This window comes from Genypterus blacodes, unplaced genomic scaffold (assembly GCF_046128005.1).
Source record: "Genypterus blacodes isolate CSIRO-AG114 ecotype Tasmania unplaced genomic scaffold, CSIRO-AGI_Gbla_v1 ptg000073l_1, whole genome shotgun sequence".
In the NCBI taxonomy this organism is placed as follows: domain Eukaryota; kingdom Metazoa; phylum Chordata; class Actinopteri; order Ophidiiformes; family Ophidiidae; genus Genypterus; species Genypterus blacodes.
Window position 1 is genome coordinate 307873 of NW_027466883.1, and position 21735 is coordinate 329607.

General features: G+C 41.8%; 1 protein-coding gene and 1 gene segment (V, D, J or C); one reads left to right on the forward strand and one right to left on the reverse strand.

The window, feature by feature from the left end:
* Nucleotides 1-315: 315 nt before the first annotated feature.
* On the reverse strand, nucleotides 316-1486 carry LOC143006319 (T cell receptor beta variable 29-1-like). The segment is given in 3 exon segments: nucleotides 316-478; nucleotides 956-1254; nucleotides 1391-1486. Coding segments are annotated over 3 exon segments (447 nt in total).
* A 6316-nt stretch (nucleotides 1487-7802) lies between these two features.
* LOC143006389 (NLR family CARD domain-containing protein 3-like) lies at nucleotides 7803-20499 on the forward strand. Of its 3 annotated transcripts, XM_076157836.1 has the most exons (12): nucleotides 7803-7951; nucleotides 8061-8121; nucleotides 8596-8729; nucleotides 9287-9414; nucleotides 9520-11302; nucleotides 11493-11666; nucleotides 13098-13271; nucleotides 16352-16525; nucleotides 18155-18328; nucleotides 19360-19533; nucleotides 19806-19843; nucleotides 20017-20499. In XM_076157836.1, the coding sequence occupies exons 1-11, from the start codon at nucleotides 7818-7820 to the stop codon at nucleotides 19810-19812; spliced, it is 3117 nt and encodes a 1038-aa protein (XP_076013951.1). In that variant the 5' UTR covers nucleotides 7803-7817; the 3' UTR covers nucleotides 19813-19843; nucleotides 20017-20499. The 3 variants fall into 3 exon arrangements, with proteins under 3 accessions (XP_076013951.1, XP_076013952.1, XP_076013953.1); XM_076157837.1 differs by lacking the exon at nucleotides 18155-18328; XM_076157838.1 differs by lacking the exons at nucleotides 16352-16525; nucleotides 18155-18328; nucleotides 19360-19533; nucleotides 19806-19843; nucleotides 20017-20499 and adding an exon at nucleotides 12634-12763 and having other exon boundaries at nucleotides 13098-13257.
* The last annotated feature ends 1236 nt before the right edge of the window (nucleotides 20500-21735 follow it).

Below are 21735 nucleotides of genomic sequence, written 5' to 3' on the forward strand. Positions count from 1 at the left end.
GGCGTGTCTCTGCATTAATGCTCTGTGTCTGTGATGCTGTAAGCCTGCATCATCCATTTAACTGTCATCAGGAAAAGTTGTGGTTCTTGAGGTCCCCGTACTGTATACCAGATAATACACACACTCTTCTAGGTTTTTGTTCAGCTGAACAATAAGTCTGTATCACTGTGCTCACTCACAGCACAGAAGTACAAGCCTTTATCTTCTGGTACCAGATTCTTTACTGTGAATGTCCCAATGAGAGCATTAGGTTGGGTGGCTGAGAATTTCTCCATGGTGAACTCAGGTTCAAATTGGTAATCGTTTCTGGTGAGCTTTGTGTACACTATTTGTCTCATTCCCTCTCCTGGCAGTTGTCTGTACCAGTACATCTGGTAGTAGCTTACACCCTTGGTGTGTCTGCAGTCCATAGTTGCATTGTCACCCTTGTTTTTCCATAGTATGGGTGTCTGGATGACATCACTCCCATCAATAAGACCTGCAATGAAAAATCATAAACCAAGTTTCAGAACAACCAGTAATTCAGTGATCAATATGCAACATCAGATTATTAATATGTATTTAAATAATGGAGCAGCTCAGAGGAATCAAAACACAACACAGTCCTCTGTTTCATTCAGTACCTTTGACACAGAGCAGAGCTGCACAGAGTTTGATCAGACCAGGTTTGATCATCATTGTGTTGTGATCAGAATGAACTCAGAGAGGAGAAACTCTGTCTGTGAGATGGGATGAGTTATGAAGTTTCAAGATAGATGTGGGCGTGTCTCTCCATTAATGCTCTGTGTCTGTGATGCTGTAAGATGCTGTATCAAAACCTGCATCATTCATTTAACTGTCATCAGGAAAAGTTGTGGTTCTCCAGGTCCCCCTACTCTACACCAGATAGTACATACACACTTTGGGGAGTTTTTGTTCAGCTGTACAATAAGTCTGTATCACTGTGTTCACTCACAGCACAGAAGTACAAGCCTTCATCTTCTGGTACCAGATTCTTCACTGTGAATGTCCCACTGAGAGCATCAGGTTTGGTGGCTGAGAATTTCTCCATGGTGAAGTCAGGTTCAAAGTCGTGATCTTTTTTGCTGGGTTGTGTGTACACTATTTGTCTCATTCTTTCTCCTGGCAGTTGTCTGTACCAGTACATCTGGTTGTAGCCTACACCCTTGGTGTGTCTGCAGTCCATAGTTGCATTGTCATCCTTGTTTTTCCATAGTATGGGTGTCTGGGTGACATCACTCCCATCAATAAAACCTGTAAGGAAAAAACATTTACCAAGTTTCAGAACCACCAGTAATTCAGTGATCAATATGTAACATTAGAGCATTCATATGCATTCACAGGAATAAAAACAAAATGTCTCTTTTCAGTCCTCTGTTTCATTCAGTACCTATCACACAGAGCAGAGCAGCACAGAGTTTGATCAGACCAGGTTTGGTCATTATTGTGTTGTGATCACAATGAACTCAGAGAGGAGAAACTCTGTCTGTGAGATGGGAGGAGTTATGAAGCTCGAACAAAGATGTGGGTGTGTCTCTGCATTAATGTCTGCGATCTTTACTGTTAAGGTTTCAAAATCTACATCATTCATTAAATAGTCATCAGGAAAAGTTTTTTTTTGGTCCCCCTACTGTACAACAGATAATACACACATACATGTCTGTGTTCATCTGTACAATAAGTCTGGGGAGTGTCACTATACTGTGTGATTTGATCTCACAGCTGTCATATGGTACTTGAGGCCCTCTGCAGTACATGACATACATGGATGTGATAACAGTCTTGTGGGGTTTTTGTTCAGCTGTACAATAAGTCTGCAGCACTGTGTCGTCTCACAGCACAGAAGTACACAGCGCTGTCATTGAATGTGACATTAGAAACAGTGAGGGTGGAATGTTTGCTGCCATCTCCATCAAAGCTGATTTTTCCTTTCACATGGTCCTCGGGAAATTTGAAATTGAGGTTCAGATATCCCAGGTACTGCAGAGCTCCATCTCCCTCCTGCTTGTACCAGAGAATGTGCTCATAATTTGGAATGCTGTGTGAGCAGCTGATCTCCCTGCTAACAGATTCATCAATTATTTTAATGATGAAAGGGGGAGTTTGGAGAATGTTCAGAGTGTGAGAGGAACCTGTGGAAGAAAGAAATATGAAGTTTAAAGTTTTTTACCCTGGATTGATGTATGGTGGATGGATCTGTGACCCTTTCTTACCTTTAATTGAAGGAAGATGAAGCAAACTGAATATGAAGATAATTAAGATCATGTTAGACAGTTCAAGATATGAGTTTGCTTCACTTTCAGCTCTTCCAAGTCAGCCCCTGTGGCAAACTGCACATCGCTGCTTAACAAAGAGGGGAGTGTAAGCTGTCACCCTCTTCAATACGTTGGAGTTTGTTTCCCCCTACTGGTGTGAATATGACCCTCCCTCTGTATCAACCCACATCTACCACACCAGAATAAAAACACCATCGTTACAGTTTGCTGGCAGTAGATAGCGCTGTTGACAGAGACACTGGGAGGCAATTGTGAATGCCATCTACGGTGCTTGTAAAGACATTTACATCTGCTTTTGTTTTTCCTTGTGTGTTGAACACTTTAGTGCAAACATGATTTTTAAAACATGCATAGAAATTAACTCCCGTAGAGGCAATTTTTGTTGACTGCTTCTCAGGACTGTGTGGAGGTTTACAATGTGCGTCATTCTACAAAATTGAGTAATATTATTACTTGAATTGAGTTTATCACTCAAAAATAGTATTGTAAAATATAATGTGAATAACGAGATCTGAAGTCAAGTCTTGCATTTCTCACCATGCATAAAAAGTTCACATTATCTTGAATCATCAGATCTCAGTAGTAGTCGATCGTGCCATTGTTCATAGCAGTGATTTTCAATTGTCAGGTGTGCCTAGGGAAATCAGCCAACTTCCCTTAATTAGTCCAAAAATATTTTATTTAGTTACTGCAAATAATTGGCCATGGTTGTGCGTCTGTACCTGCAATGTAATGACTGGCGAAATAATTCAATCCTCTTCCATTTGTACTGACCTGACCTGCCCAATAGGTGGCAGTAGCGCAATAATGACCTTGTTAATTTAAGACAATATAATTAGTGATGCGAGCGAGAGGTGACGCTGACAAGACGTACAGCGATGGATAAATATTTAAAAGGGAAAAATGAAGACTCCCAACTGGACAAAATTCGAACTCAGATGAAGAGAGTAATATAGTGGTGGTGAAAAGAAAGCAAAAACTGTGAGCTCAAGCATATACAGCGAATTACATCTTTCTTTTACTATGCACCGACTCCGTCATGCTTGATGTGTGGGGAAAAGCTTAACATCAGTGTCATGGTCCCAAGCTAGCTTAAACGCCATCTCCAAACAAAACAAACACCCGTCACTTCAAATCAACAACGCAGACTATTTTGTTCGCCTGCCAATAAACACGGAGGAAACTTTTATGAGGAAAACAACAACGGTGTCTGCGATAGCTCTCAAAGCTAGTTACTTAGTAGCTGAACTCGTAGCCAAATCGAAAAAGCCACATGCCGTGGCAGAGACATTAATACTACCTGCCTGCAGAGCCATTGTAACTGAGCGAGTATGAATAAATTGATGGTTGGTGGTGTGACGCAGGATTTTTTTAAATGTAAAACATTGAGGTTGAAAAACACTGGTTTAATGCAGTGATTCTCAAACTGTGGTACGTGGGCCCCCACCGGTGGTACGCGGCGGAAGAAAAAAAATCTGCACCATGAAAAAATTTAAATGCGACTTAAAATAAATGTTTGCACACGGCACACTACCACCACTTACCGATAGTGGCGCTGCGTGCAAACGTCAACTATTAACTGACTATTACAGGCTAAACTTAACTTTGAAGGTGGTAAGCGGAGTTAGGATAAAAAACATATGAGCGGTCCAAATCCACGTAAGTCGTGGCTCCAGAGGGGAACTAAAAGGATGAAGTCTGAGGATCAGGAGGAGGTTATTTTAAACAGCCTGAACGACGGTGAACGGAGTGCGAACGTTAGCAGCAACATAAGTAGTGTGAAGTGTCCAGAGTACCGGTAGCTGCAAAAAGCGAAAAACAATACGGAAAAATGCGGGACGGAGGACTAGCCAAAGCCACAGTGTGTGTGGTGATGATCTCAGCAATGAGTCCATGGAACCATCGCATCTCAAACGGCATCTTACAACAAAACACACAATGCTGAAAGACAAACCAGTGGAGTTTTTTGTACGCAAACGTGATGAACTGAGGCAGTCCAAATTCAGTTCCGTGGTGCACTTGTGGTTAAAGCGCAGGAGGCTTCTTACCGTGCCCAGCCTCCGCATAGCGAAAGCAGGTAAACCGTACACAATTGTGTAAGCTGTGTCAGCGGTGAACAGCTGTGTTTACCATTAGCAAAAGAGATGGTACACATTATGTGTGGCGAGAAGATCACCAAACAGTTAAAGTTGGTGCCACTTTCAAATGACAGTGTCACGGAGAATAGGAGCCATGGCAGATGACGTAAAGACGACACTGATTGAACGCATTAAAAATAGTCGCTATTATTCCATCGAACTGGACGAGACAACTGATGATGCAGGTTTTGCCAATTGACTTGTTTATGTCAGATATGAGCATGATGGTGCAGCTTAGGAGGACTTTCTGTTCTGTCAGGCCTATAAGAGTTATAAATAGTTGCCAAAATGCTGTGTGTTTGAAGTACAGTTGGTTGTGTTTTTGATTTATGTTCTCGTGTGTTTGTTTGTATGTATGCGTGTTTGTGAATGAAATGCAGTTGTTATTAATGTTCTCACATGCTGTGTGTGTCTGTGTGTGTGTGTGTGCGTGTGTGTGTGTGTGAACATGCTGTGGGTGTAAGAGGGACTGCCCCCTGCCCCATATAGGAGTTGTTCATATGAGAGAGTTCTAGTACCAATTTGCACAATGTGGCTGTGACTGACAAAGGTCAAATTAAATAATATTCTTATGAGGAATAAATTTGCTTCCTGTGTGTATTTTGCATAGCAGCTGAATAGGGTAGGCCTTCGCAACTGTATTTTAACATCGGCTATAGTGGTGGGACTTGGAGAGCCAAATATTTTCTGAGGTGGTACCCGATGTAAAAAGTTTGAGAACCACTGATCTAAGTAATACGGGCCATTGATGAGTTTGAGGTTGCCTGTTTTTTTGCCTCAAGCAAGAAGGAAAGTCTGGAACATCCAGAGTCCTCAGCTGCTGAACAGAAGAAGTTCCTGCACCATCTGAAAGAACTATGCAATCTTGCAAAGGAAGATAAAATAATCAATCCCTTCAAAGAAACGGGTAAAGAGCTCATTACCCTAGACACTGGTGAGGTCATTGACCATGAGATCTCCAATTCCCTCAGGGAAGCTCCCAATATCGGCAAAGCCATGTTCAAAGAGTTTGTAAGGGACAGAATAGAAAAAGCCACCAAGCCCCTATCTGATGTAATTCCGAGGGTCTAGAGCCTGGGTCACTAACAGGCGGACCGCGGTCCGGATCTGGACCCAGACGCCATCCCATACGGACCCGGACCTATAGTCAACAAATTATTAAATTATTTTTAATTTTGACGGGGCGCTTCTATTTTAAGCGGCACAGCTTTTCTAGACTTTTGTTTACGGCACTGGAACAGTGGACCAGGAAATTTACTAACCAATCGCGTGCGAGTTAAGCCACCCATGTGATGCTCACCCACGTGATGTACTTGGCCAATCGTGGACCAGGAAATTTACAAACCAATCGCGTGCGAGTTACGCCACTCGTGATGCTACTCAGCCGATCAAATCTGTGCATTCAAAAATATATAAACATTGCGACTCTCAGTGCAGACAGAGGAAAGAGGTGAAAGGCGAGTGACAGGCGAGAAAAGTAACGTTACAGCGAGAGAAGACAGACAGGCAAGTGAGTGGGAGTCAGGAGAGGTACAATAACAATGGCGCTTTCTAAGAAGAGAAAAGTTGACGGCGAAAACAGTTATAATAGCACTTATTAAAAGTGGCAATGTGAAACGCCATTATGAGACAAAGCACAAAGCTTTTGAACAATCATACCCACCCAAGTCTGAACTGAGGTCCCAGAAAATTAGCAGTCTCAGAGCCCAATACGATCAATCCACCAGGATCTTAACCCATTCATTCACTGCCCAACAACATGCCCATGAATGTGCCCTCATCTTGACCATGTTTGGCTCCACATACAGCTGTGAGGCAGCTTTCTCAACAATGAACATTATTAAAACTAAATATCGTTCCAGGCTCACCAATGAGCACCTGCACATGTGCATGAGAATGGCCCTGACACCATTCAAGCCCAGATTTAAAATCCTGGCAGGACAAGCTAGAGCCCAATCCTCCCACTGAACAACAGAAAATGGGGAAGTGGAAGGAAGAAAGATAAACTGTAAAATTGTCAAAATGTTTTGAGATTCGTGTTTCTATCCGTTGTAAAATTGGTTGAGACTGTTACGTTGAGATGCAAGTCAAGCTGCTGCTACTTTAAATTTTTTCTGAATGTAAGCACTTTATTTTAGCTATTTTATTTATTTTCTCTATTTAATTTTTAAATGCAGCCCTTCTTATATTTACATTTAAAGTCAGTTCAATGTTAACAATACATTTTGTTGAAATGTTTTTAACTTGTACTTTCCTTGATTTGACAGTCCATTGTTGATTACAGACGTTGATATAACTACTGGGCTACTTCTGTATATATCAAAATCATAACGCAAGTTAAACATTATCATGTTCCGGACCTTTGCTTGAGGAGATTTTCTCTAACTGGACCTCTTCAAATTTTAGTTGAATACCCCTAGTCTAGAGGAAGGAAGAGGGTTCAAGGAAGACAGGGCAAAGGGGAGGGCCTCAGCCACAACAGAAACCTTTAAATAAACATATAATGTTTAAGTATGTTTATGTATTGTTCATTGTGTTATTTCACTAAAATTTGAGATTGATCCTTCACATGTTGAAAAGCCAAATATAACTTCACTGTGGCTTAGTTCTGAAATTGTGATCTAAATCCTCAACAATGGTCCTTTTGGTCACCACGTGTGCTTTCTGACACAACAGTGCTAGTGACCTGTCCAATCAAAAAAGAAAAGCATACCTTGGAGGTAAAAATATATGGCTCTAGTGCCCTGACTAATATTTAAATGTGACTTTTTCAGAGATATTGACAGTTTATTTGAGCTAAATAGGACTATAATAATACATTTAACATAGAAATGGACTTAAAATAGTAAGACTATATCTGAAGCTGAGCTATAACCTTTTCTCTTTTCAGCGGGGGCCATTTTGGATTTTTTTATGTATACCGGCCACTAGGGGGCCGCCCCAACTTGCATCCACGGATTTTCAAAAACCTTAGGTTCAAATCTAAAACTTTTCCAGAAGTGCACAATTTTTATGAATTCCCTCCTGACTATGTATTAGCATATTTACATATATATATATATATATATATATATATATATATATATATACTATTAGCACTTTGAGATTGTTTTTAACTATGAAAAGTGCTCTACAAATAAAATGTATTATTATTATTATTATTATTATTATTATTATTATTATTATTATTATTATTATGTGCTGCTCTGGCCCCAGCTCTGATGTCCAACCCCTCCCGTCTGAGAGAGCTGAGCTGAAGCTGAGTCTTAACAAGCTGCAGGATTCAGGAGTGAAGCTGCTGTCTGATCTTCAGCAGAGTCCAAAATACAGACTGGAGACTGAGGTCAGTAGAGTTTCAGAGTTGCCGTGGTACTGCTGCGCAGAACAGCGCAGGTGAGAGGGGATGGGCGCATTTGCCGTTGAATATCACACTGACAGCAAGAAGCAGCATCTCAATTTTTACCCGAGGCTCGCTTGGCACTCAAACTCCGGAGTCTCAGAGTCGCCGTGGTACCGCAGGACTGCCAGCACTTTACTGTACATCCAATCTACCAGAGCAATCGGCTCAAAGTACAACTGAAAGTGTATGGGAGGAGCTCTTGACAGGGTTTCTGTTTTGCAGTAACATGTAGCCATTTTATTTCAGGCTCCTTTACAAGATGGACGACCAGCGGGCGGAAAAGAGGAAGTTGATGAGTGACAGCAGGGTGAGTGATACTGCAAAATGCTAATTTACACTGACAGTGTGTGATGAGATAGAGGTAAAATGGCAGATTGGTACAGGAACAGTGGAAGCAGTGTGTTCCTTTTACCACGAAATGAAGTTGAAAGTGAAAGTTTAACTGAAAGAATGGAAGGAGATAAAGATTAACGTCACTGTGTGCGTGCTTGGTCAAGTGAAGTGAACTAAATTTGTATAGCCCAATATCATACAATGTCGAGAGAGAGAGAGAGAGAGAGAGAGAATGAGAGTGTGTGAGAGAGAGAATAGTGCAGTCTTATCATTGAGACTTTCTCTCCTGGGGCAGTAATTCATGCAGGTACTTAGGGGAGCAGTCCAGTTAAGCTGATGATATTGTGTGTGTGTGTGTGTGTGTGTGCACGCGCGCGCGCGTGCGTGTGCTATTCTTTGAGAGCTTTTTGTGTCTGACATGTTTTTTCCTGTTTTGACTCAAATCCAGAAGATGACTGTCTGTATGGATGAAGAGGAGGATGGAACAGGATCTGTTGCATCAGTCTGTGTGTCCATGAAGAGTGACTGGTCCATGGAAAGTCCTCCAGATTTCAGTGATGGACCTGGACCCTCAGACACAAAGTAAGAGCTCTTTTCACACTTTATGTAATGTAATATATAATTAATCTAAATGGAAAACTAAAATGAAAACCTCTGATCTGACAAACTGTGTATTATGTGTCCCAGCTGGAGTTCCAGACTCTAGCTGTCATACTTGTATTTATCTAGCTAACATTCTTTACATATAACAATGTCAATAATCTGAATGTTGTAAATGTTTCATGTTGGATGCCCACATGCAGTATAGGCTGCACAATATCTAATCAATCAACACCACAACGTAAATAAAGATCAGAAAAAGCATCTGCTGGCCATCAGCTATCATCAATCAGCAAACCATCAACAGATGTGCAAGACACACACAAACACACACACACACACACACACACACACACACACACACACTGTCTGGGTTTTAGGATATAGGACGATAGAAGACAAAGAGGAACATGTCCCGTCAAAATTTGAACAAAAACATGTTTGTCCTCAGGACAATATTACAAAAGGCTCAACACTAGAATTTTGTTTAAATTAACAATGGCTTTAATCAGTGACATGAATTGCCTTCATCTTCACAGAAAGAGAAAGAGGAGCTCATGTTGGAACCAGTCTGCTTCATCTGGAGACTCCTTATGTCGACAGCGTGGTCAAAGATCCAGAACAGAACCTGGACTGAAGACACCCAGTCAGTCTGGAACAGTGCACAGTAAGACTGTTGATCTGTCTGATGGTGTAAACATTTCTATCAGCAGCAATTCTCATTTTTCTACACTCATATTTTGTTTTGTTGTTGTTTTTTCTCTTCCACTAGGTGGCGCTCTGCATGAACTTTTAGTCAAACATAAGCTCAGTATGAAGAGGAGATGTGAACATGTGACTGAAGGAAGTGCTGGAGCAGGAAGTGGAACCCCCCTCAACAGGATCTACACTGAGCTCTACATCACAGAGGGACAGAGTGAAGGGGTCAATACCCAACATGAGGTGGTTCAGCTGGACACAGCAGCCAAGAAGACCACCCTCCATGACACTCCAATAAAATGCCAGGACATCTTTAAAGCCTTAGCTGACCAACAGAAACACATCAGAGTCGTCCTAACAAACGGCGTCGCAGGTGTTGGAAAAACCTTCTCAGTGCAGAAGTTCTCTCTGGACTGGGCTGAGGGTTTGGAAAACCAAGATGTCAGTCTGCTGATTCTGCTGACGTTCAGGGAGCTGAAGCTGATCCGAGATGAACAGTACAGTCTTCTCATGCTGCTCCGTGTTTTCTATCCAACATTACAGACGCTCACAGAGGAGAAGCTGGCTGACTGTAAAGTTTTGTTCATCTTTGATGGTCTGGACGAATGCAGACTGTCTCTGGATTTCCACAGCAATGAGGTTCTGTGTGATGTCACAAAGAAGGCATCAGTCAGCGAGCTGGTAACAAACCTCATCAAGGGGAATCTGCTGCCCTCAGCTCTCCTCTGGATAACTTCCAGACCTGCAGCAGCCAATCAGATCCCTCATACTTGTATTGACAGGCTAACAGAAGTACGAGGCTTCACTGATGCCCAGAAGGAGGAGTACTTCAGGAAGAGGTTCAGTGATGAAGATCAGTCCATCAGAATCATCTCACACATCAAAGCATCCAGGAGCCTCCACATCATGTGTCAAGTCCCAGTCTTCTGCTGGATCACTGCCACAGTTCTGGAGCACACGCTGACTACAGAGCAGAGAGGAGAGCTGCCCAAGACCCTGACCGACATGTACTCACGTTTCCTGATGGTCCAGACTCAGACCAAAAAGCACAAGTATCATGAGGGCCATGAGCGTGTACAGGAGCTGTCTAAGATGGACAGGGAGCTTCTACTGAAGCTGGGGAGGCTGGCGTTTGAACATCTAGAGACAGGAAACATCATATTCTACCAAGAAGACCTGGAGCAGTGTGGACTTGATGTGTCGGAGGCATCTGTGTTCTCTGGAGTTTGTACAGAGATCTTGCAGGTGGACTGTGTGATCTTCCAGAAAAGAGTCTACTGCTTTGTTCACTTAAGCATTCAGGAGTTTCTGGCTGCAGTCTACATGTACCACTGTTACACAACCAGGAACACTAAGGAACTGGAGCATTTCATGTTTGCTGACATTTACACATCACTGGATGTCTTTCTGAGCAGAGCCATGATCAAAGCCCTGCAGAGTAAAAATGGGCACCTGGACCTGTTTGCTCGCTTCCTTCATGGTCTCTCACTGGAGTCCAACCAGGACTTCTTAGGAGGTCTGCTGGGTCAAAGAAAGAGCAGACCAGAGGACATACGGAGAGCCATCAAAACCCTGAAAGACATGAGGGCCAATGATATCTCTCCTGACAGAAGCATCAACATCTTCCACTGTTTGATGGAGATGAAGGACCACTCTGTACATGAAGAGATCCAAGAGTTTCTGAAGTCAGGGAAGAGATCAGAGATGGAACTCTCACAGATCCATTGTTCAGCCCTGGCCTACATGCTGCAGATGTCTGAGGAGGTTCTGGACGAGCTGAATGTGGAAAAGTACAATGCATCAAAGGCAGGACAACAGAGACTGATCCCAGCTGTGAGGAACTGCAGAAAGGCTCGGTTAGTCCAGATGTTAATAATAATATCAACCAACAGGTAATCCTGTCCCATCATGTAAAGAGAACACCTCAGTTAGAAGTGAAGGTGTTTGCTCAGTGTCCATTATCATTACTCTTTTCAGCGTAATTAGAAGTAATTTAGTAAGTGCTCTGCTTTGATCGTGGATTTTATGTTAAATCTATAATAACAGGTTTAATAACTGTGGACTCTCAGTGACCCACTGTGATGTTGTGGCCTCAGCTCTGAAGTCCAACCCCTCCCATCTGAGAGAGCTGGAGCTGAGTCATAACCACCTGCAGGACTCAGGAGTGAAGCTGCTGTCTGCTGGACTGGAAGGTCCAAATTGTAAACTGCAGATTCTGAGGTCAGACACATTTTTAGACAGATATGTCATGGTGATGTCATTGACTAATTTCATTAATAAGTGTGTGTAATACTGTACAGTGCAGATGGAGCACTGGGGAAACAAGAATTGTCACTAACATAACAAGTATTACACCAATATTTTGAATCAAAATTCTACATTTGAGACAGTGTTTTGCTCAAGCTTTAGCCACAAAGTTATAGATAGTCAAGAGTTTCTCTGTTTAGCTCAGTGGAAATAATGTGAGAGGTCTCAGTTAATTATCTTCTCATTGAGTCTGTGCTCACACGTTTATGTTTACATGTTTACAGTCTCTGCAATAACAGAAACATCTCCCATTCATTTCCTTTAAAATAACCCGCGACGATGACGATATAAAACAATACGGGACGGCTGATCAGAGGGGGGGGGTGCCGCCGCGCTCTGAACGCTCAGTCTCCTACAGCCAGACGAACAAGTATTGCCTCATTAATTTACCTGAGGCGGTACTTATTCATATCGATCCTTTTTTCTGTCCGGAGCCTTGCCCCAAATGTGCCCGATGACATCCATACAGATGATTACATGCAGGATGTGATCACACAGGATCACCTGTATGGATGTCGCAGACAGGAAACCATACCGTCCTCCACTGGATGTAGACACTTTCAGGGGCCGACATGCATTCAGAGATAACGATTGGACAAACAATCCAAATCCAATATAGAAGATCAATAACAAATCCCTGCTCCCTCTCTGTTCTCCACCTGCTTGCTTTCTGTCACCTCGCATCAGTGCTGAAGCACAAAGTCGAAGCGGCGCGTCACAGTGTTTGTCTTCTGTTGCTGGGTTTCTAAATCTGCAATGTTTTCTAAATGTCAAAATATGATAAGATACTTCATTCATCATCATGTTGCATACAATTCACAGCAAATCGCATGCATTTGAAATTTGACTTGGAGCCCCTCATATCACACACACATTAGAGAAGCTCACGTGCACCTCGGCAGTGCTCTGGAGGCAAACTGGCAACTCACCAGCTTACCTGTCTGCTTACTTGGTCCACACTGGGGATGCGAACCGGCCACCCTCAGGTTCCCAGCCGACCAAATCTATCAGTGAGACCACCAGCAGACACTGAACGTGTCAATTTCTTTTCTTCCCAGTTTGGGTGAAACATGAATATGTGTTGCTGTGTTCATTCATCACTCTGTGTTCATAATAACACAAAACACAATCACACTGTGGTATTTGGTGTGATTATAATGTTTATCACCTCGTTTGGCAGACGTCCTTGTTAACACACAGACAACACTGTGCTTTCCAGTTGCTGATTGTGTTTCCGACTTTATCACAATAAAAACACAATAAACGTAAACATTCAACACACACACACTCTCCCTACCACATTACCCTTAGCAGTGTTTTGTTGAAATCCTCCTCTCTCTGCAGGCTGTCATGCTGTCAGATCTCAGATGAAGGCTGTGCTGCTCTGGTCTCAGCTCTGAAGTCCAACCCCTCCCATCTGAGAGAGATGGAGCTGAGTCTTAACAAGCTGCAGGGTTCAGGAGTGAAGCTGCTGTCTGAGTTTGTGGAGAGTCCAAACTGTAAACTGGAGATTCTGAGGTCAGTTCAACTCACCATGAATCCTCAAATGTTGTCTGTGGTCTTTATGTTCCTTTTTCTGGGCTCTCGACCCTTTTTCTCACCTGAGCTTCTTTTCAAAACTCAAAGTGTCCACTAGCACCTGGTGCACTTTTCTTGAATTTATAGACTGTTTTGTGAATATATAAGAGCAGAAACATATAAACTCCCTCTGATGTGTTTTCATGTAATATGTCCACTCTGTTTGCTCACACTGGGAAGCGTCTGCTTCTCTCTGAACTTCCGTCTCTCTCTTCTGCTCAAATGTGTGTTTTGGATGCCACTATAGCTCTTATAGTGTTTCATCCACTTCAGCTTATTTACATGTAAGTTTTGTTGTTTATGTGCTGCCAGAGCTTTTATTTTCAAATTGTTATGTGAATATTTAAGAGCAGGAACGGATAAACTGCTGTGACTTAACTGCTCCTTAGGAAAAAAAACAATGATTTGTCACCAACAGTGACCTTTATTGAAAGTTAATTCAACCCCTCAAACATTAACATTAAAAATATAAAGAAATCAGAGAAAAATAAAGGTTTTTAGTTGTAGAGACTTTCCCATTCCACACTAGGCTGTTATTTACCACTTTAGGACAGACAGAAGACATATAAAGATAAAATGCTTGTAAAACTGAAATAAACTGTAAAATTGCATGTTTGGATCTTTTTGTGCATTAAAGGTTTCTCTATATGGATGTGATCAGTGACCAGTTAGAGTGGCCAGATTTTGGAGCGTAAAATCATATCCGCCTAAAAAGAGCACAATTGACATTGCCGTCAGTGTGGCGTGGAGGTCGGGGACAGCACCCGTGGAAAAACAGACCGGGGTGGTGGCGGTCATCCATAGGTCAATATCAGCTTTATTCATACAGGATGTCACATACACAAGGGCAATTAAATAGAAGACAATAAAGATATAAACCCTCGTAATGTCCTCGGGGTCAAACTGACCCCGAGGACCATACAATACTAAAAAGTTGATAAAATGTGTTTTCTTTCATCAAATGGTCTGAAAGTTATAGGGGTTGTTTGATACTATGATCTTCATGATTAGAAGAAATTTGAAGTCATTTGATTGAATTTTGGGTGTTTTGTTGAATTTTTAACTCCTTTGCTCCTGGGGTCAAAATGGTGCCGAAGAACAAAGTGATGTAATGGGGCAAAAAGTCACACCCTACTGCTCTCCAACACATTTTTTATCTTGTATGTTTGATGTGTGGGGTCAAGCAATGGTTATTTAATAATGGCACAACAACAGGAGGTATGGGCAGCATGCAATGCCAGGTCCAAAAACGTGCATTTTTTGGGTGCTGCAGAAGCCCAAATCCCTGCCTTTATTTACCTACTTTTATGTAAACAAGCGCTATTGGCCCTAAATTCTAAAATTAAGGGAAATTTTTGTGGTAATGGGTTGGACTGGAGTTAGACTAAAGGTGTAACACAAAATTCCTTGAAAATTTATACTTTATGCTTCAAATAACAGTCAAACCATTTTGGGGTCAATTTGACCCCAGAGGACAATAGGTGTTAGTATTTGCTCTCAATCAAAAAATTGAAAAAATTAAAAAACGGCACCATCACTAAACTTTGACAAATTCCACTACGGTTCATGTCAAATAGTCAAGCTCATATCAAATATTTCAAAATTATTATTTTTTAACTCAAAAATAGTGTGTATTTTATGTAAACAAGCCCTTTTGGCCCTAAATTACAAAATAAATGGAAAAATTTGTGGTGATGCATTGGACTGGAGTCAGACTAAAGCTGTGACACAAAAATAATTCAAAATTTACACTTTATGGTTGAGATAACGGTCAAACAATTTGGGGTCAATTTGACCCCAGAGGGCCTTAGGTGTATGTAACACGGGAGGACATTACGAGGGTTAAAAAACCACGAGGACGCTTTTACCCAAAGTGACGTAAACATGAGATTTGAATACAATGATAAAAAATACAATGATAAACTATTTACACATAATTTTGCATTTAGATAGGGGAGGAGTGGCTCAGGGTGGTGGTGGTGCGGTCGATTTCTTGGAACTGGAAGTTTCCTAGTTCAATTCCAGGCTCCTCCTAGAGAGCATGTGGAAGTGTTGTTGAGCAACACACTGAACCCATAACTGCTCCTGATGCGCAAGTTTGCTCCTTGCATGTTATGCCCCTGTGTATGAATGTGAGGTTGTTCTAATGCATTTTGGAAAAAAGCCATTATGAAGTACAGAGTTATTATATCTCTTTATAAATATACATATAACCATGTACACGTTTATGCTTATACTCATTACTCAGTTACACACACTGAGGCATCAATGTGTGCTAGTTAATCATAATCCTCATTATCGTTATCAGTCTCAGGCTCCACATCCACAGATTGTTTCCTTCTGAGTGCAGAAAACAATGCAAAGTACTCCTCATGTATGAGAGAATTTAGGTTATTTTTCCAATGTCATTGTTATTTTAGCACACACACACACACAATTTGTTAAACATAATTTTGGCTTCAACTAAAATGACTTTTTCTGATGAATATAAAAAGCAACAGTGACATTTGTTGTTTGAAATCAAAGTCAAGTGTCACGTTTCTGTGTTCTGTATAATCATGAATCTACTAATGTTAACCTAAGACCCCCAGTTTCTCGTACAATGTGATTCCTTTATGTCCTTATTTCTCATTTTTACAGCCCAGTGCTGCACAAGACATAGACATGTTGACAAAACAAAGGTGTAATTATTTTATGGGACACAAAATATCTAAATTCATTTTGCAGTGTTCTCTCTGTATAAGATAAATGACTCTCTGTGGGTTTGATTACCTTCTCAAAATGGCAGCACTGTTTTCATCTCTGAGGCTCCAATGCAGCATCTAATGTTTGTATATCTATGGCTAAAACTGCTCAGTCACAAAATGTGTCAACATGTGTTTTTTAGAAATTTGCAGAAATCAGATTTTCACTATTTTTTGAAGGGAAAGTAAACCTTCAACACACACACACACACACACACACTCTTCCTACCACTTGACCCTCAGCAGTGTTCTGTTGAAATCCTCCTCTCTCTGCAGGCTGCATAGCTGTCACATCTCAGATGAAGGCTGTGCTGCTCTGGCCTCAGCTCTGAAGTCCAACCCCTCCCATCTGAGAGAGCTGCAGCTGAGTATTAACAAGCTGCAGGATTCAGGAGTGAAGCTGCTGTCTGAGTTTGTGGAGAGTCCAAACTGTAAACTGGAGATTCTGAGGTCAGTTCAACTCACCATGAATCCTCAAATGTTGTCTGTGGTCTTCATGTCCCTCAGATGAAGAGTCTTTTTCAGGGCTCTCCAACCTTTTTCACACCAGGAGCTTCTTTACAAAACTCTAACTGGCCACAAGCTCCTGGTGCACTTTTCTTGAATTTATAAATAGTTGTGAATATTTAAGAGCAGAAACATTTAAACTGCTCTGATGTGTTTTCATGTAACTGTTCATAAAAAAAAAAAGATGGAATATATGTCAGTGTTTGCCACGACCCATGATATGTTCTGATTCTCTCTGAACTTTAGTCTCTCTCTTTTCTGCTCAAACGTGTGTTTTGGACGCCACTATAGCTCTCATATTGTTTCATCCACTTCAGCTTATTTACATGTCAGTTGTGTTGTTTATGTGCTGCCACTGAATCACTTCCTCACTGTAGGCAGTGTAGAATGCTGAGTGTGCCATTTCTGCCTGCTGTGCTGGAGTGTGTGTGGATGATGGTGTGTGTCGCCTGGTGTTATGATCGGCAGGCGATCAAGTTGTTTTAATGTCAGACCCACTTATGCGGAACACAGACACCAGAACATGGAATCGGGTAGCAAACAGAATTTAATGAAGACACAAACCCCTGATGAAGCTGAGAACATGGAGGCTGGGTGCTGCAGCTGGAGTCGCTGAACATGGAACGCTTAAAGAAGCCAGTGAATCCCAAAAACAGAATCCCGGAGCACAGGAAAAACAAAACAGTGGAGCATGCAAAGTCTGACTAAAGGTCCCATGAACAAACCGATAACTACACCGAAACAGAATTGACTAGTACTGAATATTGAGTAGTGAGTATAGAGAGTACTCTGTGGCCAAGCATGGCTGGCTGACCTGGAACCTAAATACCACCACTGATGAGCGCTGAAATGGTGATCAGCTGTGTGGAATCAGAGGGCGGGAACAGTGATGAGGTAGCCATGCCCAGCCAGGAACTAACACAAGCATGAAAACAACAAATACAAAAACAGAGCGCAATCACACACAGATCCTAACAGGTGTGTGCTAGCCGATTGAAGTCTTTTTTGTGAGACCAGGCTTTGAGTCTCTACCTGAAGTCTGCTTGTGAAATAATGACTCCAAAAAACAAAAACACTTTTGAAGCTATAGAAGACAGATGAGCTCATTGATCAGCAGTAAGTAGTGATAGCATTAGGAGAGACGCCTCAGATAAGCCCACTAGAGCTTCTAGTCTCTCCTGCACTCTTTGGATGATTAATTGTCCTATTCTGGTTTCATCCTGTTTTTGTAGCGTTAATAAATGAATAAATATAAAGACGAATATTGGAACTATACAAACATGCTGCTGATCTTGTGTGTGTGTGCGTTTTCCAGGATCAGAATCAAAACTTAACTTCTATGAAATATGGGATTCACATGAGTTGTCTGTGATTCCAGTAAAAGATAATCTCATATTTCATACTTTGATTTAGAGGTGACAATGTGTTATTAAAAAGTATTCCTTCAAAGATGATAAAGTGACCATTACTCAGAGCTAAAGCTGATAATATATATCAGTATGTTGATGTCGATGTATAACATGTATACTTTAGCCTCAGCAGTGTTTTGTTGAAATCCTCCTCTCTCTGCAGGCTGCATAGCTGTTACATCTCAGTTGAAGGCTGTGCTGCTCTGGTCTCAGCTCTGAAGTCCAACCCCTCCCATCTGAGAGAGCTGGAGCTGAGTTTAAACGAGCTGCAGGATTCAGGAGTGAAGCTGCTGTCTGAGTTTGTTGAGAGTCTAAAATGTAAACTGGAGATTCTGAGGTCAGTTCAACTCACCATGAATCCTCAAATGTTGTCTGTGGTCTTCATGTCCCTCAGATGGAGAGTCTTTTTCAGGGCTCTTCAACCTTTTTCACACCAGGAGCCTCTTTACAAACTCAAAGTGGCCACAAACTACTCATGTCTTTTATTTACAAAGTTATTCAATTCAACTTTATTTATATTGCGGCAAGTCACAACAAACATTATCACAAGCCACTTAATGATAGTTCAAGTGTAAACATGGCTAATGATATTTGTACTGCCCTTGCCAGCTAACAAACCAAAGGTTCCTCTTCAATAATCAAACAAGGCTTGACTTTTCTTGTATTTTTACTGAAGATATTGTTCGGTATTTATATAACATTACAGAGAAAAAACACTTCAGTACATAAACATACATACTGTAACATATAACACAAAACGCTGTAGCAAATAATGAACGTACACTGCAGAAAAAGGGACAGGTTTAACCAGCCACAATGGCCATTTGTACACAGCATGTGGCATGCTACTGCTACAGGCAATATTGTGTCTCAGCCAGAAGTACAGAAAGGAGTGGGAGTCTGTACCTGAAGTTAAAGCGTGGCTGAAGCCAGGAATTTGGGATGATTGTCGGGCATACTGTGCGTACTGCTAATCAGATATGCTTGCAAAAATATATGACAAAAACATTGTGCTACAGCAAAGCATATCAATAAATCAAAACCGTACAAACACAGTCTACATCACCACAGTTGGTTAAGAAAGTGGATACGTGCAAAAGCACAGAAGCTACTATGGCAATGAGATCATAAAAGATGTGTTGTGTTTGTATTACTTTACAAATAAAAATGTGTTTTAGTGATATGTAATGATGTGATTTTTGTCGAGATGGCCAGTCAATTCAGGTAATGTCATTGTGATGACATCATCGCACAATGACATCACAACGTCTTTTAGCAACAAATAGACCTGTCTGTAGCAACTTCCCCTGGAAATGAGTGGGCAAAACTGCTCATCAGTGTTTTGTTGAAATCCTCCTCTCTCTGCAGGCTGAATGGCTGTCAGATCTTAGATGAAGGCTGTGCTGCTCTGGCCTCAGCTCTGAAGTCCAACCCCTCCCATCTGAGAGAGCTGGAGCTGTATGGAAACAAGCTGCAGGTTTCAGGAAAGAAGCTGCTGTCTGATCTTCAGCAGAGTCCAAAATATAGACTGGAGACTCTGAGGTCAGTAGAGTTTCAGTCAGCTGATTGTGTTTCAGCAGTTTGATGTTAAACACAGTTAGTGTCAGAGCAAAGGTCCAGTGTTTCCTGGTAAAGCTCAGTCATTAGCAGCTGCAGCTTTCCCTTCTGAAGCTGTGAGAGCAGAATGCTGACAGGATTGGACACAAAGACAGAGAGACAGACAACAGTCAGTCAATCAGATCAGCCACTAGCTTATTGTGATCATGTGTGTGAGCTGACACGAAGATGACTGTTGTTGTTGTTTGTCTCTACAGAACTTAAACACGGACCATAGCTGACCACCTGACAGAAAGTGAGTATTCAGGTGGTGATCATCATTTATCAATACTCTTGACAAACATCATTGAAGAACAAACAGTTCACATAACAAATCCACAATATAAAGTTTTGATTGGTATAAATCTCATTAGGCGGTAGATTGGGTAATATCCTAGAATCATATTTGCTGTAACTTCTTCTCTCCAGCTGGCGCTCAACTGTACGTGTGAGACGTAGAGAAACATGGATCAGTAGACAGAAGACAACAGAGGAACACATGAATCCTGACAGCTCACTGACTCTGGACATTTTAGATTTTGAGGACATTTGTTTGGATGGTTGTCATAATAGAAAAATACTTTATGTCAGAGGTTAAGAGAGTAAACTGCCCCAACAGGAATAGTGCAGGTTTCCCCTTTATGCTGCTGTAACACCTGAATTTCCCCTTACTGCTGTGGTGCCACACGGTCACACAAAGACCAATTGGGAGCAGTGAAGCTCAAACAGAAAACTTAAACAAAGTTCCAAGCTTCTAAACAACTGAGCAAAGCATATCAATCAACAGTCTACACCACAACAGTCGGTCAAGAAAGTGGATAACTGCAAAAGCACAGAAGCTACTATGGCAATGTGATCATAAAAGATGTGTTGTGTTTATATTACTTTACAAATAAAAATGTTTTAATAGTTGTCATTATGGAATTTTTGCCGAGATGGCCGGTTAATTTGAGTGATGTCATTGTGATGACGTCCTCCAGTAGTGACATCACAATGTCATTTAGCAACTGTTAGAAAAAATTGCCTGCCTGTAGCAACTCCCCCTTAAAATGAGTTGGCAAAACTGCTCATCAGTGTTTTGTTGAAATCCTCCTCTCTCTGCAGGCTGAGACGCTGTCAGATCTCAGTTGAAGGCTGTGCTGCTCTGGCCTCAGCCCTGAAGTCCAACCCCTCCCATCTGAGAGTCTTAACAAGCTGCACACACTACATCCATATATCTTCCTCTAGGCCTCCTGCCTGGCTGTTCCCACCTCAGCATCCTTTTCCCAATAAATTCACTATCCCTCCTCTGTACATGTCCAAACCATCTCAGTCTGGCCTCTCTGACTTTATCTCCAAAATATCCTATCCATCCTTGTCACTCCCAAACAGAACCTCAACATTTTCATTTCTGCTACCTCTAACTCTGCCTCCTGTCTCTTCCTCAGTGCCACTGTCTCCAAACCATGCAACATCGCTGGTCTCACCTTTCCTTTCATTCTTGCTGTTACTCTTTTGCCACACATCACTCATGACACTTTTTTCCACCCGTTCCAACCTGCTTGCACACGTTTCTTCACCTCTTTTCCGCACTCTTGGTTGCTCTGGACTGTTGACCCTAAGTACTTAAAATCCTCCACCTTCTTTATCTTTTCTCTCTGTAACCTCACTGTTCCACTTGTGTCCCTCTCATTCACACACATGTACTCTGTCTTACTGCGGCTAACCTTTATCCCTCTTCCTTCCAGTGCATACCTCCACCTCTCCAGATTTTCCTCCACCTGCTCCCTGCTCTCACTACAGATCACAATGTCATCTGCAAACATCATGGTCCATGGAGATTCCTGTCTGACTTCATCTGTCAATCTGTCCATCACCATAGCAAACAAGAAGGGGCTCATGGCTGATCCTCGATGCAGTCCCACCTCCATGTTGAACTCCTCTGTCACACCTATGTCACACCTCACCGCCGTCTTGCAGCTCTCATACATGTCCTGCACCACTCTAACATATTTCTCTACCACTCCAGACTTCCTCATACAGTACCACAGTTCCTCTCTCGGTACACTGTCTAAAGCTTTTTCGAGATCTACAAAGACACAATGAAGCTCGCTCTGTCAATCTCTGTACTTTTCCATCAACATCCTCAAAGCGAATGCTGCATCTGTG